Source organism: Anabas testudineus, chromosome 6 (assembly GCF_900324465.2).
Source record: "Anabas testudineus chromosome 6, fAnaTes1.2, whole genome shotgun sequence".
NCBI classification, from domain to species: Eukaryota; Metazoa; Chordata; class Actinopteri; order Anabantiformes; family Anabantidae; genus Anabas; species Anabas testudineus.
Genome location: NC_046615.1, coordinates 4,776,075 through 4,801,246, shown reverse-complemented (window position 1 = coordinate 4,801,246; position 25,172 = coordinate 4,776,075). Strand labels below are relative to the sequence as shown.

The 25,172-nt window shown below is 43.3% G+C and overlaps 3 protein-coding genes across 4 annotated transcripts; 1 reads left to right on the top strand and 2 right to left on the bottom strand.

Annotated features, from left to right (window-relative positions):
• The first annotated feature begins 907 nt into the window (after positions 1 to 907).
• LOC113165659 (myosin heavy chain, fast skeletal muscle-like) lies at positions 908 to 10,570 on the top strand. Its single transcript, XM_026365341.1, has 38 exons — positions 908 to 1,126; positions 1,202 to 1,345; positions 1,431 to 1,587; positions 1,673 to 1,700; positions 1,783 to 1,897; positions 1,999 to 2,091; positions 2,191 to 2,254; positions 2,335 to 2,433; positions 2,519 to 2,622; positions 2,756 to 2,894; positions 2,982 to 3,100; positions 3,233 to 3,382; positions 3,472 to 3,642; positions 3,736 to 4,039; positions 4,168 to 4,232; positions 4,335 to 4,422; positions 4,557 to 4,674; positions 4,757 to 4,880; positions 5,073 to 5,209; positions 5,297 to 5,552; positions 5,642 to 5,884; positions 5,969 to 6,145; positions 6,228 to 6,373; positions 6,468 to 6,558; positions 6,676 to 7,065; positions 7,181 to 7,307; positions 7,398 to 7,516; positions 7,599 to 7,795; positions 8,006 to 8,189; positions 8,288 to 8,453; positions 8,571 to 8,695; positions 8,779 to 9,087; positions 9,178 to 9,381; positions 9,497 to 9,622; positions 9,701 to 9,871; positions 9,992 to 10,096; positions 10,182 to 10,277; positions 10,391 to 10,570. The coding sequence occupies exons 1-38, from the start codon at positions 920 to 922 to the stop codon at positions 10,568 to 10,570; spliced, it is 5,838 nt and encodes a 1,945-aa protein (XP_026221126.1). The 5' UTR covers positions 908 to 919.
• A 1,594-nt stretch (positions 10,571 to 12,164) lies between these two features.
• syt19 (synaptotagmin XIX) lies at positions 12,165 to 16,632 on the bottom strand. Of its 2 annotated transcripts, none has more exons than XM_026364530.1 (9): positions 16,529 to 16,632; positions 15,637 to 15,871; positions 15,484 to 15,557; positions 14,197 to 14,316; positions 13,863 to 14,048; positions 13,558 to 13,707; positions 13,355 to 13,474; positions 13,032 to 13,143; positions 12,165 to 12,955 (listed from the first exon to the last, which is right to left on the bottom strand). In XM_026364530.1, the coding sequence occupies exons 2-9, from the start codon at positions 15,836 to 15,838 to the stop codon at positions 12,648 to 12,650; spliced, it is 1,272 nt and encodes a 423-aa protein (XP_026220315.1). In that variant the 5' UTR covers positions 15,839 to 15,871; positions 16,529 to 16,632; the 3' UTR covers positions 12,165 to 12,647. The 2 variants fall into 2 exon arrangements, with proteins under 2 accessions (XP_026220315.1, XP_026220314.1); XM_026364529.1 differs by having other exon boundaries at positions 16,405 to 16,589.
• Positions 16,633 to 17,502: 870 nt separating this feature from the next.
• On the bottom strand, positions 17,503 to 20,875 carry si:dkey-12e7.4 (SDR family oxidoreductase). The gene is made up of 6 exons (XM_026366167.1): positions 20,712 to 20,875; positions 20,513 to 20,564; positions 20,182 to 20,369; positions 18,738 to 18,911; positions 18,436 to 18,546; positions 17,503 to 18,202 (listed from the first exon to the last, which is right to left on the bottom strand). Exons 1-6 carry the CDS (start codon positions 20,862 to 20,864, stop codon positions 18,089 to 18,091), a joined length of 792 nt encoding a protein of 263 aa, XP_026221952.1. The 5' UTR covers positions 20,865 to 20,875; the 3' UTR covers positions 17,503 to 18,088.
• Between the last annotated feature and the right edge of the window lie 4,297 nt (positions 20,876 to 25,172).

The window sequence follows — 25,172 nt, the reverse complement described above, 5'->3', positions numbered from 1 at the left end:
TGCTTGGCTGAATAAACTAGTAGGGCATGATCACAGGAACTGAAGTACCTCTCATAAAATATTTTAATAGGAAATGTAACTGCTGCCTAAACACCCGTCTCTATTTGCTGATTTCTTTAATGTTGACATGTTACCTTTGATTAACATGAAACGTGATTAGCATTAACAAGAAGAAAATTATGTTGTTAAAACAAAAAAATATACATGTACTCTACAGTATATGTAAAGATAAATCTGAAACATAAGCTGTGCTGTATGCATAGCACTCAGTTTAAAGTGTGTAGTATGTATGCCGGCCTTAACAGCTATCCATACCATAGTTGGCATGTCACCCATATTTAACTTTGCTGCACAAGCAATCCTGATCCAATATAAGGAGTCAAAGGGGAACACATAGCTGTGGTGGTGTGAAGATCCTGTGAGACTGCTTGTGGTATGTTTTTTGTCTATTTACTTTAGAGATATTCTATGCATTCATAATTTAAATAATTAAAACATATAAATGTATGTTTACCAGAAAGACACTTGTTAAATAACTTAATCTTTCTCAATAACCGAAAAGACTGAATTTGTTTTTATCAGGGCTGTTGAATATAACAAACTTTTGACGGAGAGAAGGTCAGGTAAGTACAATTTGTATTCATTTGAAAGATTATATTCAGTTAAAAAAGTTTTTGTTCGTTAAGTGTTGTCACGAATTAATGTTAGTTTTGTTTTGCTCAAACAAAAAAGACATTTAAAACAAGCTAAGGTCACATGTGATGTTAGATAAAGCACAAATTGAAAGATATATATCAATTAAACTTGATCGTGATGATGATTCATAGCCATGGCAGTTACATGAGATGACAGTCGTGTTAACATTGATAACTAAAATTACTATTGTTTGTAAATAATTCACAGATCAAAAGCTGCCACCATGAGTACGGACGCAGAGATGGCCGTCTATGGCAAAGCTGCCATTTACCTCCGTAAGCCAGAGAAGGAGAGAATTGAGGCTCAGAATAAACCTTTTGATGCCAAGACCGCCTGCTATGTGGTCGATGACAAAGAGCTGTACTTGAAGGCCACAATCATCAAGAAAGACGGTGGCAAAGTCACCGTCAAGGTCCTGGACACTCAAGAGGTTGGTATCATCAAGTCAGATTCAACAGGGAGCTAACTTTGAGCAGTTCTCACTGTGATTAATGTCTGGCTGCAGGAGAAGACAGTTAAAGAAGACGACGTCTCTCCAATGAACCCTCCCAAGTTCGACAAAATTGAGGACATGGCCATGATGACCCATCTCAATGAAGCCTCTGTCCTGTATAACCTCAAAGAGCGTTATGCAGCATGGATGATCTACGTAAGACAATAAGCCTAGAAAGATACTAATAAATGATAATACTTGGAAGAAACATGGATTATCATATTTCTATGCTCTCTTTCAGACCTACTCTGGCTTGTTCTGTGCCACTGTGAACCCCTACAAGTGGCTCCCAGTGTACGATGCTGAAGTTGTAAGTGCCTATAGAGGCAAGAAGAGAATGGAGGCTCCACCCCACATCTTCTCTGTCTCTGACAATGCTTTTCAGTTCATGCTTACTGGTAAGTCTTTAACAATGCTGAATATTTGTTATGTGAGGTTTCTGTTGCATGGCTATGTAATTATTTTTGTTTTCAATTTTAACAGACAGGGAGAACCAGTCTGTCTTGATCACGTAAGTTTCACGTTCATTTACTTTGTTTAACATAACCAAAAATCTCTCAGTCACATTCTTATAAGTCTATGTCTACACCCAGTGGAGAATCTGGTGCTGGAAAGACTGTGAACACCAAGCGTGTCATCCAGTACTTTGCAACAATCAGCACAGTCGGTGGAGACAAGAAGAAGGAGCAAACATCAGGCAAGATGCAGGTATGTTATCAACTCATTGTTAATAAAGTAGAAAATGTTTGTCAAGAGAAAAACATTCTGGACAGGGTCCTTTACTGATTGTTGTTGTAAACCTGGACTAGGGGTCACTGGAGGATCAGATTATTGCAGCCAACCCCCTGCTGGAGGCTTATGGTAATGCCAAAACTGTGAGAAATGACAACTCTTCTCGTTTTGTAAGTATGGACCAATTTCTCCAGCACAATTGCTGTTATATGTTGCCCATGTGGAGGGACATTTGACTCTGTTCTTGTTTTGCTTTGCTTTGAAAACAGGGTAAATTCATCAGAATCCATTTCGGCACAACTGGCAAACTGGCCAGTGCTGATATTGAGACATGTAAGTAACAGCTCTCAGAGCAAACACAATGACCAGAATTTGAAAATTAGCAATGTTGTGCTCATGAAAAACATTTGTAGATCTGCTGGAGAAGTCTAGAGTGACATTCCAGCTTCCTGATGAGAGAGGCTACCACATCTTCTACCAGATGATGACAAATCACAAACCTGAGCTGGTTGGTAAGTCAATTGGGTAGCTGCCTGTTTAAAATTTTGATTGAAAAAAATCTGTCACTTATACGTTTCACCCTTTCGTGACCTCCAGAAATGTCACTCATCACAACCAACCCATATGACTTCCCCATGATCAGCCAGGGTCAGATCACTGTAGCCAGTATTGATGACAAAGTTGAGCTGGAAGCCACTGACGTGAGTGATCTTTCCCTCTACCCTATAATTAATATTGATATGTGATATTTTCAGTGTTAAACTGATGGAAATAGCGTTTAACAAGGGGGTTTTAAAGTAGTTACATATTGTGCTGACATCTCTTTTGAAACAGAATGCCATTGATATCCTGGGCTTCACTTCTGAGGAGAAGATGAGCATCTACAAACTGACTGGTGCTGTAATCCACCACGGTAACATGAAGTTCAAGCAAAAGCAGCGTGAGGAGCAGGCTGAGCCTGATGGCACAGAAGGTGAGCACTTTTAAATACCATAAATTCTTGTCCATCATTGTCACAATTGTAATGGTAAATCAACTTATATACTTATAATGTTTTCAGATGCTGACAAGGTTGCTTACTTGTTGGGCCTGAACTCTGCTGACATGCTCAAGGCTCTATGCTATCCCAGAGTGAAGGTCGGAAATGAATATGTCACCAAGGGACAGACTGTACCTCAGGTAAACATAAAGCCTCTTTGTTTAAGTGAATTGATTTTACCATATGCCAATTCAGACATTTGTAACAGCAGTACACCAGCATTTTACAAAACACTGGGCCAGTGTCACTCAAATCATGCTATATTCCTTCAGGTGTTGAACTCAGTCCAAGCTCTGGCCAAGTCCATCTATGAGAGAATGTTTTTGTGGATGGTCATCCGTATCAACCAGATGTTGGACACTAAGCAGCAAAGGAATTTCTTCATTGGTGTCCTGGATATTGCTGGCTTTGAAATCTTCAACGTAAGCTACATTAACTGCTTCCAAGTCTTCAACGGACTGAATCTTTTTTACTGCCTATAAGCGATAAATAATTATTTGTCCCCTCACAGTTCAACAGCATGGAGCAGCTGTGCATCAACTTCACCAATGAGAAACTGCAACAGTTCTTCAACCACCACATGTTTGTGCTGGAACAAGAGGAGTACAAGAAGGAGGGTATTATCTGGGAGTTCATTGACTTTGGCATGGACTTGGCTGCCTGCATTGAGCTGATTGAAAAGGTACACATCAATTTTGTAATTCTGCTATATGGCAATGTTCTTGCTATGCAAAAACACATCATTTCATGACATATCCGTTTCACTTTCATCAAGCCCATGGGTATCTTCTCCATCCTTGAAGAGGAGTGCATGTTCCCCAAGGCCACAGACACATCCTTCAAGAACAAGCTGTATGACCAGCATCTTGGCAAGACCAAGGCTTTTGAGAAGCCAAAGCCCGCCAAGGGCAAGGCTGAGGCTCACTTCTCCCTGGTGCACTATGCTGGTACTGTTGACTACAATATCAGTGGCTGGCTGGACAAGAACAAGGATCCACTGAATGAGTCTGTCGTGCAGCTGTACCAGAAGTCCTCTGTTAAATTGCTGAGTCATCTGTATCCTCCTGCTGCTGCTGAGGGTATGCTTTTAACTACACAAAAACGTGACATATTTTAAAGTTAAATAAGAACTACATTTTCAACAAATTGTAGTAATATCTGTGTAAATGCAAATTATTATTAAGTTTCTGCTTACAATTATCAACAGACACTGGAAAGAAGGGTGGCAAGAAGAAGGGTGGTTCTATGCAGACTGTGTCTTCACAATTTAGGGTAAGCTTTCCAATATTAAATTTAACATAACATCACATCTCTTTTTAAACACAAGCTTGTGAGTTACATTTCATAACAATATTTACCTTCTTGTATCTACAGGAGAATTTGGGCAAGCTGATGACAAACCTGAGAAGCACCCATCCTCACTTTGTGCGTTGCTTGATTCCCAATGAATCTAAGACCCCAGGTACATAGATAACATAACTGTATCAAAGTCTGTGCGGCGTCATTTGCCTTTGGAAATGTACTTTATTTCATGCTGATTTAAACACAAGAGTAACTAGTTGCACAAAATTAATAAAGAGATGCTTTTTCATACAGGTCTGATGGAGAACTTCCTGGTCATCCACCAGCTCAGGTGTAACGGTGTGCTGGAGGGTATCAGAATCTGCAGGAAAGGTTTCCCCAGCAGAATCCTCTATGGTGACTTCAAGCAGAGGTATCAGTGACTACTTTAGTATAAGTCTGATTAAACTGTGAAAAGAAAATGCCCACACTCATCATTAACTATCTCATAAAAGGTACAAGGTTCTGAATGCCAGTGTCATCCCTGAAGGCCAGTTCATCGACAACAAGAAGGCTGCAGAGAAGCTGCTCGGGTCAATTGATGTTGATCATGACCAGTACAGATTTGGACACACCAAGGTAAACACTACACATACCTTGTTTTATTTTAGTATGACTATTAATAAAATTGACTTTTCCTGTCCACTTTGGTTGTGTTCTCCTCTCATCTTTGTCAAGTTCTGTTTCTGTTTGTTCAGTTTAAATGGTTTGGACTAAGTTAATCCTTTTTTCACTGTATAACAAAATGCTGTAATGCGGTATTTTGTTCAGGTGTTCTTCAAGGCCGGTCTGCTGGGTACCCTTGAAGAGATGAGAGATGAAAAACTGGCATCTCTGGTCACCATGACTCAGGCTGTCTGCCGTGGCTACCTCATGAGAAAGGAGTTTGTGAAGATGATGGAGAGGAGGCAAGTTAAAAACAAATACATTCAAATAAAAAAGTGTGTGATGAAATACAAAGAACTTTTTCTGTAACAACAACTTCTCGTCCACAGGGAAGCCATCTATTCCATTCAGTACAACATCCGCTCATTCATGAATGTCAAACACTGGCCATGGATGAAGGTGTACTACAAGATCAAGCCTCTGCTGAAGAGTGCTGAAACTGAGAAGGAGCTCGCCCAGATGAAGGAGAACTATGACAAGATGACACAAGACTTGGCTGCTGCCCTGGCCAAAAAGAAGGAACTGGAGGAGAAGATGGTGTCTCTTCTGCAGGAGAAGAATGATCTGCAGCTCCAAGTAGCATCTGTAAGTATACATGAACAGGCACATGGACTTTTTCCTGCTTGACTGATAAAATGCTGTTTGATGAGACCAATGTTTATACGATCAACTAGGAATCTGAGAATCTGTCAGATGCTGAGGAGAGATGTGAGGGACTCATCAAGAGCAAGATTCAGCTGGAGGCCAAACTCAAAGAGACAACTGAGAGACTGGAGGATGAAGAAGAAATCAATGCTGAGCTGACTGCTAAGAAGAGAAAGCTGGAGGATGAATGCTCTGAGCTCAAGAAGGACATTGACGACCTGGAGCTCACCTTGGCCAAAGTGGAAAAGGAGAAACACGCCACTGAGAACAAGGTTAGTAATGGTAAAATACCCAGCAGATCATTTTCAAACCAGGATCATTACCCGCTTCATAAATTGTCTGTCTTGCAAATTTAGGTGAAGAACCTGACAGAGGAGATGGCCTCTCAGGATGAGACCATTGCTAAGCTGACCAAAGAGAAGAAAGCCCTTCAGGAGGCTCATCAGCAGACACTTGATGACCTCCAGGCTGAGGAGGACAAAGTCAACACTCTGACCAAGGCCAAGACCAAGCTTGAGCAGCAAGTCGATGATGTAAGTTTACAAAATCTCTTAGAAAAAAGGGCAAAATTGAAATGCTTTTGAACATGATAATTACAAACTCATCAATCTGCAGCTTGAGGGATCTCTGGAACAAGAGAAGAAGTTGCGTATGGACCTTGAGAGAGCCAAGAGGAAGCTGGAGGGTGATCTGAAACTGGCCCAGGAATCCATCATGGATCTTGAGAATGACAAACAGCAGTCTGAAGAGAAAATTAAAAAGTAACAACTGTCTTCTCTATTTTAAGACAAATATAATGTTTCTAGACAATATCAGTATCACTAAGTAGCTCTTTTTGTGGTATTACTCTCACAGGAAGGACTTTGAACTTAGTCAGCTCCTTAGCAAAATCGAGGATGAGCAGTCAATGGGTGCTCAGCTTCAGAAGAAGATAAAGGAGCTTCAGGTAACTCGTATATTATGCTACATAAAGTATTATATTAAATCTGACGTTTCTGACATTCTTTATAGTTGATTTTACCATTGAAAGTTTACTGAAAGACAACAAACCTACATTGAACAGGCTCGTATTGAGGAACTGGAGGAGGAGATTGAGGCTGAGCGTGCTGCTCGTGCCAAGGTTGAGAAGCAGAGGGCCGATCTTTCCAGAGAACTGGAGGAGATCAGTGAGAGGCTGGAGGAGGCTGGTGGTGCCACTGCTGCTCAGATTGAGATGAACAAGAAGCGTGAGGCTGAGTTCCAGAAGCTCCGTCGTGATCTTGAGGAGGCCACTCTGCAGCACGAAGCCACTGCTGCCGCTCTTCGTAAGAAGCAGGCTGACAGCGTTGCTGAGCTGGGAGAGCAGATCGACAACCTTCAGCGGGTCAAGCAGAAGCTTGAGAAGGAAAAGAGTGAATACAAGATGGAGATTGATGACCTCTCCAGCAACATGGAGGCTGTTGCCAAAGCAAAGGTACACAATCCTTCGAATAGTATTTTAATATTTTATATTGTATAATACACACATGAATTAACATCATCATATTTCTTGTTATGATTGATTCTTTTTTCTCATCCTTCCACATTAGGGAAATCTTGAAAAGCTGTGCCGCACTCTTGAGGACCAACTTAGCGAACTGAAGACCAAGAATGATGAGAATGTCCGTCAAATCAATGACTTGGGTGCACAGAAAGCTCGTCTCCTGACAGAAAATGGTATGTCCCACACAGTAATAACTGAAAAATAAACTTGTATGACTGAGAAGTTAAACACAAATTAATTTCTGATGGCAATTTTCACACAAGGTGAGTTCGGCCGTCAAATTGAAGAGAAAGAAGCTCTGGTCTCCCAGCTGACCAGAGGCAAACAAGCCTTCACACAGCAGATGGAGGAGCTGAAGAGACAAATTGAAGAGGAGGTCAAGGTACAAAAAAAAAACTTTTAAATTAATTAAATATATATTAAAGTGAGATGCTTCATAAAAATTGATCTTCATCTTACACTAGGCCAAGAACGCTCTTGCCCATGCTGTGCAATCAGCTCGCCACGACTGCGATCTGCTGAGAGAGCAGTTTGAGGAGGAGCAGGAGGCCAAGGCTGAGCTGCAGCGTGGAATGTCCAAGGCCAACAGTGAGGTGGCTCAGTGGAGAACTAAGTATGAAACTGATGCTATCCAGCGCACTGAGGAGCTTGAGGAGTCCAAGTGAGTAACATTCACAATTTATTGGCCAGTTTGAAAACTTTCCCTATTTGCATACCTCATCTAACACTGTAATTGTTTGATTCATCGTTCGACACCACTTCAGCATCACTTTTGTGCATTTATCTGGATTCTTTAAAATATGTAGAACTATATTGTTGTTTTTATTATTATTACTATTAAAAACATCTGCATCAACTACAATTTTAAAAGGAAAAAGCTGGCCCAACGCCTTCAGGAGGCTGAGGAACAGATTGAGGCTGTGAATTCCAAGTGTGCTTCCCTGGAGAAAACCAAACAGAGGCTCCAGAGCGAAGTGGAGGATCTCATGATTGATGTGGAGAGGGCTAATTCACTGGCTGCTAACCTGGACAAGAAGCAGAGGAACTTTGACAAGGTAACAATGTCTATATCTTATAACCAAATCAGACAAAGATCAAAAATGTGTCTTCATTTTGCTGTATTTAACTCACTTGAGTGTATTGTTTTATTCAGGTGTTGGCAGAGTGGAAACAAAAGTATGAGGAGGGTCAGGCAGAGCTTGAGGGAGCTCAGAAAGAGGCTCGTTCTCTCAGCACTGAGCTGTTCAAGATGAAGAACTCTTATGAGGAAGCTCTGGACCAGCTGGAGACCATGAAGCGTGAAAACAAGAATCTGCAACGTGAGTTTCTACTACATTGTGTTATCAACTACAATCTACGTTTTCTAACACTTGTATTTTTTATGAGTATTATAAGTATATTTTTACTTTATTCTACCTTTCTTTGTCTCTATGCAGAGGAGATCTCCGATCTGACTGAACAGATTGGTGAGACTGGCAAGAGCATCCATGAGCTGGAGAAGGCCAAGAAGCAGGTGGAGACAGAAAAGTCTGAGATCCAGACAGCCCTTGAAGAGGCTGAGGTATGTTTTTTTCTAGTCAGTGCAACATATGCTATAAATATTCTAAAGCCAGACATTAATAATTTTTTCTTCAATATCATTAGGGAACTCTGGAACATGAAGAGTCTAAGATCCTGCGTGTCCAGCTGGAGCTCAACCAGATTAAGGGTGAGGTGGACAGGAAGCTGGCAGAGAAAGATGAGGAGATTGAGCAGATCAAGAGGAACAGCCAGAGGGTAATTGACTCCATGCAGAGCACTCTGGATGCTGAGGTCAGGAGCAGGAACGATGCCCTGAGAATCAAGAAGAAGATGGAGGGAGATCTGAACGAGATGGAGATCCAGTTGAGCCATGCCAATCGCCAGGCTTCTGAGTCCCAGAAGCAGCTGAGGAATGTGCAGGCACAGCTGAAGGTATTACAAGGCAGAGAGCAGTTGCATAGACTATGGTCAGAGCCCATACATCATTATATTCATCTGAGTATGTATCTTGCTTTGCTCTAGGATGCTCAACTGCACCTTGATGACGCTGTCAGAGCCCAGGATGACCTCAAGGAACAAGCTGCTATGGTGGAACGCAGGAACGGTCTCATGTTGGCCGAAATTGAAGAACTTAGAGCTGCTCTGGAACAGACAGAGAGAAGCCGCAAAATCGCTGAACAGGAGCTGGTGGATGCAAGTGAGCGTGTTGGACTTCTGCACTCACAGGTGAACAATCCTTCAAATATTTTTATGCAATCACAAAACCAAACAATTTAAAATAAGGACTGAATCGTGTATAAGATGACATCAGTGATTTCAGTGAAATCTTTTCATGTTTCAGAACACAAGTCTTCTGAACACTAAGAAGAAGCTTGAAGCTGACCTGGTTCAGATCCAGAGTGAAGTGGACGACACTGTGCAGGAAGCAAGAAATGCAGAGGAGAAGGCCAAGAAGGCAATCACCGATGTAGGTGTCTGCTTTATTGGTTGACTAAAATTCTGTGTTTCATCATGACCTTTCTCATTTAAATGATATGTTTACTAGGCTGCTATGATGGCTGAGGAGCTGAAGAAGGAACAGGACACCAGCGCTCACCTGGAGAGGATGAAGAAGAACCTGGAGGTCGCTGTCAAGGACCTGCAGCACCGCCTGGATGAGGCTGAGAATCTGGCCATGAAGGGTGGCAAGAAGCAGCTCCAGAAACTGGAGTCCAGAGTAAGACAGTTAGCGTAAAATCTTTGTCTGGACAGACACATATATGAATTTAGTAAGCAGAGAAATATACAAAACATATGGATTCTAACCTTTTAACACAATGTTATTGGTTTTCTTAAGGTGCGTGAGTTGGAGGCAGAGGTTGAGGCTGAACAGAGACGTGGAGCAGATGCTGTTAAGGGTGTCCGCAAATATGAGAGGAGGGTGAAGGAGCTCACCTATCAGGTACAATCATATGTACATTTAAAATCTATTTAATACTCTATTTTCTATACAATTTGAATATTTAAATCTATATTTGTGATTACAGACTGAGGAGGACAAGAAAAACATTACCAGGCTGCAGGATCTGGTTGACAAGTTGCAGCTCAAGGTGAAGGCCTACAAGAGGCAGGCTGAGGAATCGGTAAGGACAACATACTGTATTTATTTTTGATACTTGATATTACATCTTTTAAAGTACTTGTTTCTACTAGCTTTTCTGACCAATTAAATATTTGATTGTTTTTTGTATTCCAGGAGGAGCAGGCCAATGTTCATCTGTCCAAGAGCAGGAAGCTCCAGCATGAGCTGGAGGAGGCTGAGGAGCGTGCAGACATTGCTGAGTCACAGGTCAACAAGCTGAGAGCAAAAAGCCGTGATGCTGGCAAGGTAAACATACACACTTTTATACACACGCTTCAGCTTTTAGGACATTAAAATTTCTTAGATTTTCAATTCTAATTCTGGTCTTGGCTAAAGGGATTTAATGAAATGCATGAAAATATAAAGTAGTGGTTGTATGGTATCTGAATTTAATTACAAATAACTTTAGCAAAGTTTATTTTCCAACATCTGTTGCTCTATAATACATTTTTAACAGGGAGATTCTTAAAAGGTATGGTGATGGTTTTACATGACAACATTACTGTGTCTTGAGAAGTTTTGGAACTTACACACACATTTAATTTTAGCCTGCTATCAATCATAGAGCTAACATTAATTATTGACAGTAACAATGTCGAACAATCAACAAAAGAAGCTGCTCCGTGAATATTTTCAACACTGAGCATTGATAACAACACAGATAATTATTTACATAATTACAGGTTGATCACACTGTGAGACTTTACACATTTTAAAAAGCCACAAGCATTGGAAAAGTCTCTGGCAGTCAGTGTTGATATTGTTATAGACCATCGCAAATATGCAATATTTTACAGTGAATGTATAAATTAATTAATTGATTAATATTCCCACCTCATTACACTGACAATGGAGTAATTTATAAAGGTATATATATTCATGCAGAGTATGATGGGTGTCTGCATGTTGTAGCACATGTATTGATTTGTTTGTTTTTTACTTCATTTTACAGGGAAAGGAGGCAGCTGAGTAAAGCTCTGCAGCTGATGGATGGTTTCTAATCATATAATATGATGAGAAAAATACCCCAATAAAATCGTTTTGGATCTTAAAGTGCTGTCTGTGTTATTATGAGTCCTACAATTTCCAAAATATTGGAAATCATGTGGGATAGTCAAGAGATTAACTGCTAGAACAAAAGTTTTTGTAGATGACACAAGGATTAATACCAGAGAGGAGGTTCAATAAATCATCCCCAACACCAATATGTGCTGTTATATATCATACAAGGTGATCAATGGGGATCATTTGAGCTCAGTTGACTTTTAGCAATACCAAGGTTTTTTAATGTAACATTAAAAATGTCTCAATCTATTTGCTAAATTTCTTTATTTCATAATTAAAGACACAGTATATAATATTTATGATAGAAATAAGTTCCTGAACATACCTTCTAGTCGCATGGTGCGCTCAGTGTCTCCCATTAGCTCTAAACACAAGTAATGCTTTGGTACATTCATAAACACGTATACTGTCATTTAGTAATGACACATAACTTAAGTTCTTGACTAAGCAGGGGTTCAAGTGTGCTTAAACCCAGTTTTAACAAAAACACACCAAATGAATCTGCTAGCTAGCGGTTGGATAGCTACAGCAACTAGCTAGCTAACGCCAGACTCCAAATCAAGCCACTCTGCTCTGGAGTTAAGGCTAATTAAGCTAGCTAGCTAGCAAAGATGGCGGCAAGGTGCGTCCTCTCATCTATACATGTGTTTCTATACGCGTTATTTTAATTATAATAATAATTATTATATTATCATTATTATCATTATTAAACGTAATTATAATTAATTATAATTATAATTAATAATAATAATAATTGTTGTTGTTGTTGTTGCAATGCAAAACACTCATCAGTTTAGAATTAATAAAAAATAACAGAATTCCCGACAATGGTATTTGAGTATATTTGAATAAGTGAGGTACTGTTTTCAGAGTGTGCAGAGCAATATAAACATATTTTATTTAAGGCAAAGTTGGACAGGATAAATGCTGTGTGTATGTTGTGAGTGAACCCTCCTCCATCTTCTAGGTAAACAGGTGTTGATGAGGCCACATGGCTTCTTGTTGAAACAAGAACCACAGAAGCAGAGGCCTTGAAGATATATTAAAAGGGTTACATTGATATAACACAACATAACATGATGGTTTAGTGTTCCAGAGCCTTTAGGAATAGTTCTCATCACAGGGTTTTGTAGTTGGCACTTAAATGTGAAAGGAATCCACTGTAATTCACGAGTTGACCTGCACAGCTTTAGAAAAAACAGTTTTATTTGTTTAGTATGTCCCCATTATTTCCAATATGATCACCTTGAGGTGTCTTTTTGTAGATTTCTATTAAAAACATCCCAGGAGATTAATGAGCTGTGGCTCAGATTAGCAGACCATGCCACTTTGCTACGGGCTGGCGAACTGACTGCATCATCAAGCTCCAGTGCTGGTCTTCCAGTGTCTTCTCCTTCCCCACCGTCAACTGTCCTAGCAGGTATTTGGGGGATTTTCTAGTTTTGCGAGTCTCATACACAGAAACCAAAATTTTACACTGCTCCACAGGTAGGTCTGGTAGGGAGAAGATGATGACCTCATTGAAGACAGTCACCGGGCATCGGGCCACCGCTGAGGTTTTTTGGTACCTCAGCTTACACTGGTTGCACTGCACACTGATCCTGGCATACAGGGCTGCACAACAGAACACATTGTAAACTGCATGCTCTGTACACCGTGTGCACTGTATGTTAGCTGTTGGGCTATTTACCTGCATCTGAGCATATCTGTGCGAGGGCTGTTTTGACCTTTAGCAGCCCAACCTCCAGCCTCTGAGACGTGGGAAGAAACTTCAATGTCAGAAGCACCTCTCCTACAAGATCCTGTTCGGAAAGTGAGAGAATAATAATAAAACACACACAATGATGCACATTTGAAGTGTGGTGTTAAGACTATAATAACCAGAAAAGCCAAAGCCTTGGGAGGATTAAGCAGCAGTTTTATTGAACCATCCTTTTCAGTACGTTAAGGCCTAATTGGTTTTCACATGTAAAAGTTACTTTTTGTGTGCATTTATGTTCTAGTGCACTTTACCTTCTGGGGCATCTGCAGCTCCTCATGAAGCTCCAAAGGGTAGGAGATGTCGAGCTGCCCTAGAGAAACCTTCACCTCTCCTAGCACTGAGTGTCTGGAGAACTTATCAAAGTCTCTCACCTGTGACACACACAGATAATTAGAAATAAAGCCAATATTTCAGAGGTACTGAGAGTGGAAGCTGTGTTTGTGTACTGCAGGACCTCCATCCTGAGTCTCAGGTGCTGAAGTTCCCTATCATCCTGCACAACACAGCTGAACTGGTCTCCAAACAAAGGATTACAGCTGCCTTTAACAATGCGAGTCTGCCACTCGTGCAGCACCGTCCACAGTGCAGGCGGCGTCCCTTCACCCTAAGAGGATCACAGCAGTAATCCTGTTAACCACCTTTACACAGCAACAACAGAGACAATGGTCAAGTAACAAGTAAAAAAAAAAGAATCCGATGATAATCTCACAAATAAGAACTATTAAAACTGGATGATGGAAGTAAGAAAAGCAAAAGTACCTGCTCATCTGTACAACCCTCCACCTCTACTCCCTCTAATCCTGCCCTCATGAGACGTAGCTTGACAAACAGCTGGAGGCTGCGGGTCGGGCTGTTCTTCAGAATGCCCTCCACCTGCAGGACGGTGGCCACCAAACGGGACTGGAGCTGGTCGTAGTAGACGGAGAAATGCAGCGACCCACTAACCTGGTACAAGAGGGAGTCGGGGGATGCATCAAACAACTAATGCTGATGTTGATGTTGCCTGGAAATGTGCGCTGCAAATTGTATTTTCACCCGATTCATGAGTTTGAATCTTTTACTAACAGATTAGAGGCAGGACGTTAAGCACTACCTGTGTCACGCTCGCCTGCTCTACGGCGTCTCTCTCTGTGTGGCTGTTTTCTGGAGAGGGGAACGAGTCCTGAGAAAAACAGCGACTCAGTCTGTGGACCTCCGTGCTCACATTCTCCACCTGTAGAGTATGTACACATACCGGTGGTGTTTTTCTTAACAAGTACAGTACCTCCAGCTTTGTTTGACTTGTGCTGAGTCCCAGCTCTCCTTTGTTTGAACAAGTGCTCTCACTGATCTTAACTTACATAAATGTTGCAGAATGCTGCATGTTTGATGCGTCTGAACGGGGCCTGGACAATAATTAAAGTCTTTAACAAGTTTAGATTCTTCGAGATCAAGTTTTATTATAATACAGATACAGGTTTTAGGTCTTCTACTGACACACGGTGGTAAGAAGGAAAATAGTACTCTATACAAATGTACACATAAAATGGGAATGTGACCGGTATGAGAGCATAACAACAATACAGACACCTCACCTAGCCTGTGGTTTACTGTGGTGTGTGCACAACACCAACCAACCTGGCCTACATAACACAGAGTGGACTTTTTGAACCTGTGTGAAATGGTAGTAGTAACACTTGACTGATCGGACTTCAGATCTGCAATTAGAACGGCATGAATTTAATTTTAACCATAATGTTTTGAAAGTCAGCTGTCATAAGATTGATGTCCCTGACACTTGCATCCGGGAATGTGTGCGGCCTGAATGTTGACTGAAAGGTATCAGTTTCCTCTAAGATTGCCAACAGTGACCCTGCTCCAGGTTCTACTTGGAGTAGAAATATAAGGCTGCGTATGATGGAACCAACAACAGCAGACATTTCTCTTTAAAAGGGTAAAAGACAAAACTGTATTGTTTTTTATATTTTCTATATTTTTGCATATTTTGATTGAATGTGATGTGTTTATTTAAGTGTCATACTTCTCCCAGTGTCCAGCCCATACAGACTTACAAGACACTAAACGCAGCACGTGAAAGCAACAATCACACAGTTCACATATAATAAATAAAACAGTTCAAAAGAAAAAACAATGGTAGGCAATATAAACCAATTCACTCCATACTAAATCGGAACCGTAGTTGCCATGCACTTTCTATGGATGTTGTCAAAACAAGCATCTGCTCTTTAAAAAGCCGGTGCAACACATGACTGTCTGACAACAAAAACGTGTTTTACTACATTACACAATAGACTAGTTCTATTATAGCCCAACAGGAAGGACACAAAAGATACCATTGCATTGTTTTCATCCTCTGTCTTATCTCATCACCACTTTTTACCTTAGTACTTGGAGCTCCCGAGTACTTTTCCTCTGCTGTTGACCTCTCGTCAGAGTACAGCAGATCACTGCTCACTAGAGTAAAAATCATACAGTGTGCATCAGTAAGACACCAAGCATTGTTATTATCTGCTGTACTTCAATCCCTACTCACGTGTATCTTGTTCAGTGTATGTACTGTGTGTCTGTGTGCAGCATCTGAAGGTCTGCCAAGCCAAGATGGCCAAGGCAAGCAGCAGGAGAGTGATGGAGATGCCCAGGATGCAGAATTTGACGGTGTCCGAAAAGGGCATCCATTGATCTCCAGCTGCAGACAGCAGCTTCACAGGGGCTGGATAGTCCATCAGCGTCAGCATGACGATGATGCTCCATGTGGCCTGAACATACCTCTGCAACACAGGAAAGCAGACTGATGTGAGGACCAAAGGGTTCAGGGAAGGATGAATACATTGGAGGGCTAATACAAACTAATGCTAATACAGTGGACAGACGCAGGCCAGCCTCACTGCCACATGATGAATGTAGGATCAGTAGGAACAGCAAGTGTCATTTAAGCATTTTCAAACATTCACATGCATAATGTATCAAATCTTAATCTGCTTCAAAATGTTCTTATTCCTGCTCATGTCATACAAATAACATACATGTACTTTATAGTGTGGCTGTTCCTCCAGATAAAGGTCCTGAAAACGGTTTAGTAAAATAACACTTGTCTCGTACTTTATGCAAAACAGGATGAACGTTGCACAGGAGAGAGATGTATGCAGAGTAGCATGGATAGAAAAACACAGTCAGCATAAGCATTTCAGTTATATTACAGTTTCACTAAAGCAGTTTAGAAGGTATTTTCAGAAACAATTCACTGCCTCTGCTCTACTCTACTCTGAACACACTGCTACATCGAGAACAGACACATATTTACTTGTTATTAGTCATAAAAACGCCGCTCGTCCTCTTCTTCAGCAGCTCGAGCGTCTTCCTGTGCACTTCACGTTTCACCAAAACAACAAACAACAAAACATCTGCAAAGAAACTCAAAGTAGCACCTCATCGTGGAGCTGCTCCTCTTATTTCTGGCTCTCTCCTTCCTTCTCATGTCTCGCTCTCTCTCTACAAACACGCCCAGCACATGACTTCCTCCACACCTCTGTGGGCAAACTGGTTTGATTAGATTTAAATGACATTTTGAGGGAGCTTACATGGCCTAATCCCAGCGGCGTCCTGGTAAAAGCATTCCTCAGTACGCCCATTTGCCAAATAACCAGGTCAAAGACCTTCCCCAAATAGGATCGGGATGAAACTTGAAATCATTGTTCCTGTGCATCAGCTGTTGAGGAGCCCCCGCTCACTCACAGGCAGCACAACAACTGCTGCTGACGCTGCTGAAGCACCGACTCCTGTCTAAACAGAGCTTTTCTGCTTTCAGCATCTACTGCCTTTATTTACACGCAGGAAGTGAGAGTCATCAGCTGGTAAATGTAGGACACACATTTGCTACTTTCACTTCATACACTGCACATTCGACTCCGGCTCCGCTTTATCACATAACTGTAACCAAACCAGCTGGAGCGGCAGGTGCTGTAAAATGATAAAACACACACACACACACACACGCACACTCGACTCTCTCCAAAGTGCCATGACACGAGACAAAATCAGGATTTAAACGACGTTTCTATCTTGCAGACTCATCAGTTTTCATGTTGCAGCACTAGCTGCTGACTGAGGCGCACAATGGGAAAGAGGAAACGTACCTAACGATGAGCCTTTAACAATAAAAGCATACAGTCAAGTCAAAGTCAATAAATGACACAACTTTTCTTATGCAAGACACTTTCTTAAACTTTTATTAGTTTCACAACAATGATGCTAAAACTATTGTTTGAAACAGTGACAACGTCAGAAATAACATTTTTATATTAACTTAAACGGCAACATAGTGCGAACATTAATCCAACATGTAGACGTAACTAAGTGTAAGAAAACACACATTTCAGATCAAACAGCTACTGGACTGGAGGTAACTCACTTCATGTCACTCAGGTTTTTACACTTTCATCTAGTTTACATGCTGAACATAAGTAGCAGTTGTTTAAAGGGGCTTTAAATTGTGCTTTTGTATTATTCTAGATGAACGTGCACTGTGCACATGATGCATTTTTAACGTGACCCAAACTCTACAACGTGAGCTGAACAGAAGCAGAGGAAGAAAATCCCACAGGAACTAACTCTCCTGCCCCTTTACATGACGAGGTTTCCCAAGGTTTTCTCTGAGCTCAGAAGTTGATATTTTGAATTATAAATAAATGAAATGATGTGAAATTGTAAAGCTACATTTCAGACAGAGGGTGAGGAGAGGTGCACTGCCACAGAAAGAAATGGTATGAATGGATAAAGACCAAACTTTGTGCTTTGAAACTTCTGAGGTAGAAGTAATATGAGGATTCTTTTATTTCCAGGCTGTTCAGTGGCTCCATTATTCATTCTTTACAGCTCTGAAATAATGACTTAAGAAACAGGAGGAGTTTGTTTCAGAGCCAAGGAAACCACATATCTAAACATTTGAATGGAATCAGTAATCCTACTGCTTTCTGTGATGATCACGATCACCAGGGCAGCACCTCTCCTGTATAATTCAGAAATGACCCATGATCCTTTTCAGTTAGTCCACCAATCACAGACAAGATGGAGGAGACGCTCTCTTCTGGACTCAGTGGAGCCTGGAAAAAGAAACGCCAAGAAAGACAAACTAAGATTTGAGTCCTAGAAGTTAGAATGTAATGATGTGTACACGGTGTACGTCACTGTTTACACTCGATGTGAGGAGTGTAAAGAACGCACTTCACATCATGTGTAGCAACTCATACACGTTTGAATTCACAAAAATATGCGTTTTGTTAAATTTGTTAAATATCTTTTTCTCCCATAACAACATCCCAAACTAGGCCCTTACCTCAGCCCCCCCCATGTCAGTGCTGACCCACCCAGGGTGTATAGCCATACAGAGAATCCCATCAGGCTCCAGGTCGACAGCCATGCAGCGACTCACCATGTTCAGAGCGCTCTGAAAAGTCAAACAGTAACAACTTACCATGTTAAAAGCCAACACACTGCAGCAGATACAGGTGATGAGAAGAGATGCTAAATGAACACGTTTGTCCTGCTACTGAAACAACCTGCCTTAAAGAGATACAGTCTATTACCTGGCTCTATCTACCAAGTAAACCCTTTTCTTCCCATGGTGGTAATTCATACCTTGGACGTCCTGTAGGGGTACCATTTAAAGTTGTCTGCTCTCTCCCCCCAGTTGAGCTCCACAGACCCCAGCAGAGAGGTCATGTTAATAACGGCTGCTCGCTGGATTCCCATGCTCTTTGAGGCGCCTGCTCCTCCTCTGGACGCGGCTTGCTTTAACAGAGGCAGGAAGGCCTGGCAGGAGCAGAATAACAAAAAAACAAAAAACAGACTCAATAATTCCACTGAACAGAAAGTGAAACCAATTTTACATTAAATACAATTTGAATAATAAAATCGACACTATAAATAACAAGGAGAAGACAGAGCTGTGTCTGAAGCGTTCCCAGTGAGAGAAACACACAGTTCAACTGTAAAGTACATGTGGAAACACTGTTTGTGCTGCCCTCTAGTGGCGACACGTCCACCTTAAAGAGAAATACTGTGACTTCTCCAGATCAGTTTAAGATGACACCTGATCTTCACCAAAGGCAGAAATATAACACTTACACAACACATATAACATTTCATGCATTTATTCAACACACACTGTGTTGTCGTCCTCTGGTTTCTGGTCAGGTTGACGTATGTGCAGATTATGACACTGCACGTCTCTAAGCTCCTCTTAAAAGGAGGAGGACGTGCACATGCTAGCAGGATTTGTGGCATCACCAGTATTGCTGTGGCTAATCCCAGTCTAATAAGCAGCTTAAAGAAGTGTGATATACGTCCGGCACACACACATAATGAGAGTGGGTGTCACGGTGAAGTCTTTTACCTAAAGCTGTGAACATCTTTATGAACACATTCAGTGATCCGGTGTTTTCTGGTGAGGAGGGAAAAGGCTGATGGATTGTGTGGAAACACCACCATCATGAGTGTTTGGTTGTCAGGGTCTTACCAGGATCTACCAGGATGCGTCGGTTCTGGACATTATAATGAGAATTCAGGGGATTGAACGCGATAGAACACGTTTTAAAGTCTCTGCTCCACTGTTCAGTTACATCGTGTTGGGCCTACAGAAGAGTTTTGGACTCCAGTCTGTCCTTCAGTTGGAGCAGACTGTGTCAGCAAACATCCACCCTGCTGACTTGTTTTTGATCAGCGCCTGAATTTCTACCAGCTCAGGGCGCTGCTCTGTAGTCGGCCCCGTACTCTGAGGCCAAAACCAAAGCAGACTTTTAATTAACATCTATAAAACGCAGTGTGCACTGGGCTGAGGGCTTCTCTCGCTCCTTCTGTTTGTCAAGGTCATACTTTAGTTTTAGTTCGCAGCATTCGGGGAAACGAACAACTCACCGATCCTGCTCCTGATGACTACAGAAAACAGACACGTGCTTCCTCTTAATGGTTTTGTTTCACTATCTGATGCAGTAACAACTCAACTAGAGCACGAATCCTCGTTTTGTGTGCGGTTTAGTAGCTCAACCACTTTAAGAGCACGCAGTCTGTTAATGAACATTACCTTGGTGATCATTAGAGGAGCCACAGCGTTGGTGTGGAAGTTCTCGATCATCTTTTCTGCAGTAACCGTATTAAAGTCGGCCACCACTTTGATCCCTGCATTGTTGATGAGGCAGTTGAGACCCTCTTCCTGCACCAGCTGGGCCACCTCCTCCACAGACTCCTCTATGCTTTCCTGACTCACTACGTCTGGGAGACACACAAGTCACAAACCCAATATGAACATTAGTAGAACAATACATGAACACATAACTAACTACTGAACTACTGGATGAGCAGGATGGGTGGTGGGGTGGTGGAGGAGTGTGGTGTGAGAGGATCCCCAGCCTCACCCAGACGGATGATGTGGATGTTGGAGTGTCTCTCTGCCAGTTCCTGGAGTTTCTGGATCAGTTTAACGTGAAAACCATCAGCAGAAAAGTGAGTGAAGATGATGAGAGAAGTTAATCAGCTGTTTGACTGATACATGTATGTTTACTCTTCTCCTGTGGATGATAAGTTAAACCTCCAGCTCCCTGGACTCACTCTCACCTGAGCGCTCGCCGGTTTTCTGGCCGCGGCGATAATGTGACCCGGTGAGAAACCACCAGAGGCCAGACTGTCCACCATCTGCAGGCCCAGTCCACGGCTGGCTCCCGTTATCAGCACCGAGCTACAGGTTTGGAAATTCGTGGCTGAGCTCATGGTTAATGTTTATTTCTCCTGCCACACACCGGATCAGTCTCGCGGTAAATCCGAAGTTATCGCGCGACTCGTCCGGCAGGGGGGAGGATTGTTCCACCTGACCGGCAACCAGAGACTGTACAGGGGGGAGATGGTCCCAGAGAGCAGACTGTACAGGGGGGAGATGGTCCCAGAGAGGAGACTGTACAGGGGAGAGATGGTCCCAGAGAGCAGACTGTACAGGGGGGAGATGGTCCCAGAGAGCAGACTGTACAGGGAGGAGATGGTCCCAGAGAGGAGACTGTACAGGGGGGAGATGGTCCCAGAGAGGAGGAGACTGTACAGGGGGAGATGGTCCCAGAGAGCAGACTGTACAGGGGGGAGATGGTCCCAGAGAGCAGACTGTACAGGGGGGAGATGGTCCCAGAGAGGAGAGGAGACTGTACAGGGGGGAGATGGTCCCAGAGAGGAGACTGTACAGGGGGGAGATGGTCCCAGAGAGGAGACTGTACAGGGGGGAGATGGTCCCAGAGAGCAGACTGTACAGGGGGGAGATGGTCCCAGAGAGGAGACTGTACAGGGGAGAGATGGTCCCAGAGAGCAGACTGTACAGGGGGGAGATGGTCCCAGAGAGGAGAGGAGACTGTACAGGGGGGAGATGGTCCCAGAGAGGAGACTGTACAGGGGGGAGATGGTCCCAGAGAGGAGAGCAGACTGTACAGGGGGGAGATGGTCCCAGAGAGCAGACTGTACAGGGGGGAGATGGTCCCAGAGAGCAGACTGTACAGGGGGGAGATGGTCCCAGAGAGGAGACTGTACAGGGGGGAGATGGTCCCAGAGAGGAGACTGTACAGGGGGGAGATGGTCCCAGAGAGGAGACTGTACAGGGGGGAGATGGTCCCAGAGAGCAGACTGTACAGGGGGGAGATGGTCCCAGAGAGGAGACTGTACAGGGGGGAGATGGTCCCAGAGAGGAGACTGTACAGGGGGGAGATGGTCCCAGAGAGGAGACTGTACAGGGGGGAGATGGTCCCAGAGAGCAGACTGTACAGGGGGGAGATGGTCCCAGAGAGGAGACTGTTCAGGGGGGAGATGGTCCCAGAGAGGAGACTGTACAGGGGGGAGATGGTCCCAGAGAGGAGACTGTACAGGGGGGAGATGGTCCCAGAGAGCAGACTGTTCAGGGGGGAGATGGTCCCACAAAGTAGACTGTACAGGGGGGAGATGGTCCCAGAGAGGAGACTGTTCAGGGGGGAGATGGTCCCAGAGAGGAGACTGTACAGGGGGGAGATGGTCCCAGAGAGCAGACTGTACAGGGGGGAGATGGTCCCAGAGAACAGACTGTACAGGGGGGAGATGGTCCCAGAGAGGAGACTGTACAGGGGGGAGATGGTCCCAGAGAGCAGACTGTACAGGGGGGAGATGGTCCCAGAGAGGAGAGGAGACTGTACAGGGGGGAGATGGTCCCAGAGAGGAGAGGAGACTGTACAGGGGGGAGATGGTCCCAGAGAGGAGACTGTACAGGGGGGAGATGGTCCCAGAGAGGAGACTGTACAGGGGGGAGATGGTCCCAGAGAGCAGACTGTACAGGGGGGAGATGGTCCCAGAGAGCAGACTGTACAGGGGGGAGATGGTCCCAGAGAGCAGACTGTACAGGGGGGAGATGGTCCCAGAGAGCAGACTGTACAGGGGGAGATGGTCCCAGAGAGCAGACTGTACAGGGGGGAGATGGTCCCAGAGAGGAGACTGTACAGGGGGGAGATGGTCCCAGAGAGGAGACTGTACAGGGGGGAGATGGTCCCAGAGAGGAGACTGTACAGGGGGGAGATGGTCCCAGAGAGCAGACTGTACAGGGGGGAGATGGTCCCAGAGAGGAGAGGAGACTGTACAGGGGGGAGATGGTCCCAGAGAGCAGACTGTACAGGGGGGAGATGGTCCCAGAGAGCAGACTGTACAGGGGGGAGATGGTCCCAGAGAGGAGACTGTACAGGGGGGAGATGGTCCCAGAGAACAGACTGTACAGGGGGGAGATGGTCCCAGAGAACAGACTGTACAGGGGGGAGATGGTCCCAGAGAGGAGACTGTTCAGGGGGGAGATGGTCCCAGAGAGGAGACTGTACAGGGGGGAGATGGTCCCAGAGAGGAGACTGTACAGGGGGGAGATGGTCCCAGAGAGGAGACTGTACAGGGGGGAGATGGTCCCAGAGAGCAGACTGTACAGGGGGGAGATGGTCCCAGAGAGGAGACTGTACAGGGGGGAGATGGTCCCAGAGAGCAGACTGTACAGGGGGGAGCAAATGGAAACGAGCTTTTCAGTGACTACAGGACTGTAACTTACACCATCACACAGAGGAACATGATCAGGATTTCCCACAATGCACTGCCTGTAGCTGCCCACAGACCACCACACACAGCTGTGTTTCCACCTGAGACTCTTACATGATAAACACGTGTACATAACTTCTACCTGCACATTTAGTCAGATTCACCTTTTGTTTGCTTTGATTAGGACTTTTACAAGTCGAAGACATATTATTAAAACAAAAGGCAGTTATGAACAGAAAAGCACGTGAAGTACATTATGTTACAGTCTGTGCGACAAATCATCAGCCACAACATTAAAACCAGCCCGTGATGTGTGGGGCTTTTTAAAAACTAACAAAATCTGACTGAAGCTTGGCTTAATGAGGCTGCACAAAGTCTGAGTAATATCAAATCACCATGCTAATAACTTCATTATTGAAGTGATTAAGTGATATCTGATGAGACTTACTAATTACCTATAGGGGTTCAACTAATCAGCAGATATTCTGACAAAGGTTTGCACAATGAAGCAGAATGAAGCCTCCATTTTCATCTTTATTATAAAATGAAAGGCCGCTATCCAAATGTTGACAGTGTTCCATGAATTTCATTTGATTTCCGATTAAATGCTCTGGCTTTCCTGAATACTAATTCCTCAAAGGGAGACGGGGATCCACAGTTTGTGTTTGCTCTCAGGAAGTTTTCAAATATTAGCTGAGCTAAGATGGAGGTGCAGAGATAAGAGTGACAGCACAGCTGATGGAGCTTATGCAGTCACAGCACACAGATGGTTTCCTTGGCAGCTTCCTGAGTCCAGATTTTTCTTAAAGCTTCTGGTGCTGGGGAGCAGCAGATATCCCTGGTCTGCACCAGGTCACTTAATTTGGAATTTGGCTTCCGCTCCTCCATTTACAGACACATTACTTTGGCACGGAGCGCGCAGTGCAAATGATGAGCCGGTAGTGGTACAATGTGTTGTGGCGAGCTGCGCTCCCGAAGCTGGGGGGTGTTAACTGGCTCGTCGAAGCCTTCGCAGCACTGAGGTATTGTCTCTGCAGAACATTCAACAGTCACTTAATGGCTTGGAGTGCGGCGGCTCTGCAGATTGCAGACATGCAGAACATGGCGTTTCCATTTTGCCACTTTAAATATTTGCCTACTTGACAAAATCATGTAATGAATGATGCAGTCCATGTCCACCAGAGTTCATTTAGCACTTGTGTGACTTGAAACAGCTGCCCTGGAGCTACAGTATATTTCCACTTAATGAACTCTGGACAGTGAAAAGACATAATCAGTGAGGACCACCTTCATATCCTAATATAAAACCAAATATATTTACAGTTACTGTTTCAGCTCCACTGCGCTAAACTAAGTGCAACATGACAGAAAAGATACCAGAGTGACCCTAGGTGTGGTGCACTACAGCCTCAGATCTGTGTTCCTCTTGCTATATTTATAATTACACGACATCATTATACATCATAATTAAGGAGTGCAGCAGATTTCCTCAGCGGAGTGAATTTTTATAAGTTAATTTAATCGACCGTCGATTTTCCCCGTGGCAGTCCGTCATTCCTTTCTGCATGTTCTCCTTTCCACTTGAACGCTGACTGGTTCGAGCTAAATCAGCAGATTGAAGATATAACTTATTAAACATTACACCCTCTGCGTGGCCATGTAACATTCAATAAAGAATGAATTACAGATTCACTCACTATTTATTTTTTATTTTTTTGGTGCTACTAAACATGGCAGCATTAGTATTGATCATTCATAGTACGTCCTTTCACTGTGTCCCCTAAGGATCGTCTTTCATATGAACTTCCTAGATCATCCTGTGTTGGCTTAGAGGTAAGAAATACACATACAAACAGACGATAAAGAATGAAGATCATTGATGAGCTTAAAGCAGGACAAGGGACAAAAACCATATTAATATAATATCTATGCTGCTTCAGTGTTTAGGATTTCCAACACAGTAACCTCATGGTGCTTTAACGTATCTTTGCGTACGTGTGTGGA

Coding starts and splice junctions, on each gene's coding strand:
- si:dkey-12e7.4 (XM_026366167.1), bottom strand. CDS start 20,864: ATGAGCTCAGCCACGAATTTCCAAACCTGTAGCTCGGTGCTGATAACG. Junction 20,370..20,512: donor CATCCACATCATCCGTCTGG/GTGAGGCTGGGG, acceptor TGTGTCTCCCAG/ACGTAGTGAGTCAGGAAAGC. Junction 18,547..18,737: donor ACCCCTACAGGACGTCCAAG/GTATGAATTACC, acceptor TTGACTTTTCAG/AGCGCTCTGAACATGGTGAG.
- LOC113165659 (XM_026365341.1), top strand. CDS start 920: ATGAGTACGGACGCAGAGATGGCCGTCTATGGCAAAGCTGCCATTTAC. Junction 7,308..7,397: donor TCGTCTCCTGACAGAAAATG/GTATGTCCCACA, acceptor TTTTCACACAAG/GTGAGTTCGGCCGTCAAATT. Junction 8,696..8,778: donor CAGCCCTTGAAGAGGCTGAG/GTATGTTTTTTT, acceptor CAATATCATTAG/GGAACTCTGGAACATGAAGA.
- syt19 (XM_026364530.1), bottom strand. CDS start 15,838: ATGCTGACGCTGATGGACTATCCAGCCCCTGTGAAGCTGCTGTCTGCA. Junction 14,049..14,196: donor AGCAGGCGAGCGTGACACAG/GTAGTGCTTAAC, acceptor CTCTTGTACCAG/GTTAGTGGGTCGCTGCATTT. Junction 13,708..13,862: donor AGGGTTGTACAGATGAGCAG/GTACTTTTGCTT, acceptor TGATCCTCTTAG/GGTGAAGGGACGCCGCCTGC.